Source organism: Cydia strobilella, chromosome 26 (assembly GCF_947568885.1).
Source record: "Cydia strobilella chromosome 26, ilCydStro3.1, whole genome shotgun sequence".
In the NCBI taxonomy this organism is placed as follows: Eukaryota; Metazoa; Arthropoda; class Insecta; order Lepidoptera; family Tortricidae; genus Cydia; species Cydia strobilella.
This window is the reverse complement of record NC_086066.1, coordinates 764,385-767,191: the sequence shown is the minus strand read 5'-3', so window position 1 is coordinate 767,191 and position 2,807 is coordinate 764,385. Positions and strand designations below refer to the sequence as shown.

Sequence of the window (2,807 nt, the reverse complement as noted above, 5' to 3'; positions counted from 1 at the left end):
TGAGCAAAAAACAATGACATGAACGACAATTCAGCTGACACCGACAGATACGATACGTTCGAAAATTGTGTCGCGTTCGGATAAATGGACATGGACTATTTTCTTACAGTATTACGATTTTGATTGTACAGACTGCGCAAGTGTTATTTAAAAGTCATAATTTCATAGAAATAAACTATTCAATACAACTAATTGCATGGGACTTTCGTTAAATTTCTTCTTTATTAATGCAACAACATGGACAAGCGCTTTTAAGCCCAAACTTATCACGTGATGCCCATGCTATCGGCGCATGAGTGCTCAACAATAGTCTATAGCCGTGATTCGTGCTACAGGTTGTAATTCAATTTGAATATATTTTATCCGAATACGTTTAAATTTCCGAACTGTATGCCATAAATGTAAAAAAAAAAAAAAAACCGAACTGTATCAGTGACACATGGTGAATGGTGACTTGGTGACACCATCTTGTCAACAGATGACAACAGATAGATGAAATGAAATGTATTGAATTGGAGAGTTACAATTATTTATAAAATTAAATTGTTCTTAGTTTCGTTGACTTTTCGTTCATAGCGAAAAATTAAATTCTGGGGTCAAATCATGGATGTAACACAAAATGAGTCCTCAAAAGAGGACCCCGTGTTATGCTGCCGCGCCTGCCTTACCACCGACGGAAGACTGTTCAACATACATGAAAATAAACTTGCTGACGCCTTTGCTCACATCACGGGGACTCCTGTAAGTATTTCTAGGTTACTCTTGCTCTTTTTGACCTATTCCCGAACTATACTTCTTTTTACACTGATTTAAACTTTCACGATTTTTACTCATTATTATTCACAAAGACGGGACTTAATCGCGTAACATAAGTTTTAAATTTACCTCCGACGTTCGAAACGAAACGAAAACTTCCTTAGTGAAGAGGTTGCGGGGCAGCCCAAACAGCATATTAAACACCATTGCAGATCAATGTGAGGGGTGCTTCCAGGAGCACTGGAACCTTTTACATTGCTCACTGGGTTATGTATGATTGTTTTTTGACTGTGTTATTATATATGTATTAATTGAAGGTACAAACACTAGCTCTAAGTACACTTTTGTTACTAACAACTATGGACATTATGTTTCTGAAATAAATTATTTGAATTGAATTACTCCTAATGCGGTTTACATTAAAAACAACATGGATCAATTTTCAATGTTTAAAAGTGCTCGCAGAAAAAATTTACATTCAATCTGTGAACTCGGCTTTGCTTGCTAAAAGTATCTTTGGGATGGCACCCAAAATATACAATAAGTTGCCAAAACATATTATTGCAATAGATAATGTAACTGAATTTAAGAAATGCCTGTATGACATTGTGATGGGGTCACGTTCGCCGGGGCGGGCGCGGCCTCATACACCTCCCTTGTTCCAGACGGGAGCAAGGGTTTCCTAGTTAGCTCAGAGGAGAGAGAGGGTGCAGAGTGAGACAAAGAAACACAGGTTTAATGCTGTAGTACAAATCGGCGGGCTTTTATGCCGGTTTATTATAAAGTAAGATTCCTTAAGTCTAGGTATCCTAGGTACGACGCGGGGTGGCTTCTAATTCTTGTAACGGTACGGCGCGGACCCTAAGCTACTCGCGGGTTTGGGAACGGTATCCCCTAAGAGTGAAGGGGATGGCGAGATGGGAAGGATATGCGAATCGGGGGGGAGCGCCTAGGGTGCCTACGCGTCTAAAACACGCCGGCTCTGACCAGGGCGATAGGGAGTATCAAGGGTGCCTACGCGTCTAAAACACGCCGGCTCGGACCAAGATACAGGGTAGGATGGGGTACGTAATCCAGGTGCCTACGCGTCTGAAAACACGCCGGCTCTGACTGGGTTACGGGAAGCAGGAAGGGTCGGAGGGGAACCGGGTGCCTACGCGTCTGAAAACACGCCGGCTCGACCGGGAGATCAGCTGTCCTCACTGCAGAAGGCGGTGAGCCCAACTGACGCTGTTGTTTTTTTTTTTTTTTTTTTTTTTTTTAACATAGGCATTAGAGTCGGCCGGACGTTTCCGGCCCTATTTCTCTTTACCCTAAAAGACGCTGTTGTATGGGCGCGCGCCGCTTTTATACTCTCGGCACGGCGCGCGGCGGGTGGGGCGAGTGGGCTGGCACTCGATCGGTGGCCGCGGCTCGATAGGTAGCTTCGCTGTCCGTCACGTGGCCGCGGCGTGGTGTTGTGATGCGCGGCTAGGCGCGCCATTACAACATCTTGGTACAAAAAGCATACTATTCGATAATGGAATATTTACTCGACATATTTTGAATTTAAGTTGTTTTAGTTTTAAGTACACACTTATTTTGTTTGACATTTAACATATTATTTTCGTTTGACATCTGCTATAATTAGTGCATGCTCCATCTCTTCTTGATTATATTTGTATGCCAAATGGCAAAACATAGTGAAATATGAATTATTGTATAAGATCTATATTTAACCTATGTTTACAAATAAATAAATTTTGATTTTGATTTTGTTTTCTATTATAGGTTGTCAAGGACAAGCTTCCTCAGCACCTGTGCTCGTACTGCGGCACACAGCTGCGTAAATGTGCGTCTTTTAGAGACATGTGTCTCCGCACACAACAGAGTCTAGCTGCGGAGCCACTCAAGGAAAAGGTACACATTTTTACATACATACATATAATTACGCCTATTTCCCGGAGGGGTAGGCAGAGACCATGGAATTCCACTTGCTACGATCCTGACACTTAAAGGGTATGGGTTCCATTTTGAGGTTAATTAAAATACAAAAATCTTTATTTGTTTTA

At 41.9% G+C, this 2,807-nt stretch overlaps 1 protein-coding gene across 4 annotated transcripts in view; it reads left to right on the top strand.

Annotated features, from left to right (window-relative positions):
* Positions 1-2,807, top strand: part of LOC134753154 (zinc finger protein 354B-like) — a 72,375-nt gene that overhangs the window by 44,205 nt on the left and 25,363 nt on the right. For 3 of the 4 annotated variants that reach the window (XR_010128794.1, XM_063688943.1, XM_063688944.1), the window contains exons 1-2: positions 469-741; positions 2,527-2,655. The exons of the other annotated variant lie outside the window; for it this stretch is intronic. Coding sequence is in view for 2 of the 3 variants with exons in the window: in XM_063688943.1 (XP_063545013.1) it covers positions 604-741; positions 2,527-2,655 (267 nt within the window). In the remaining variant the exon portion in view is untranslated. Of the gene's footprint in view, positions 1-468; positions 742-2,526; positions 2,656-2,807 lie in introns of those variants that run through there. 4 annotated transcript variants of the gene reach the window in all.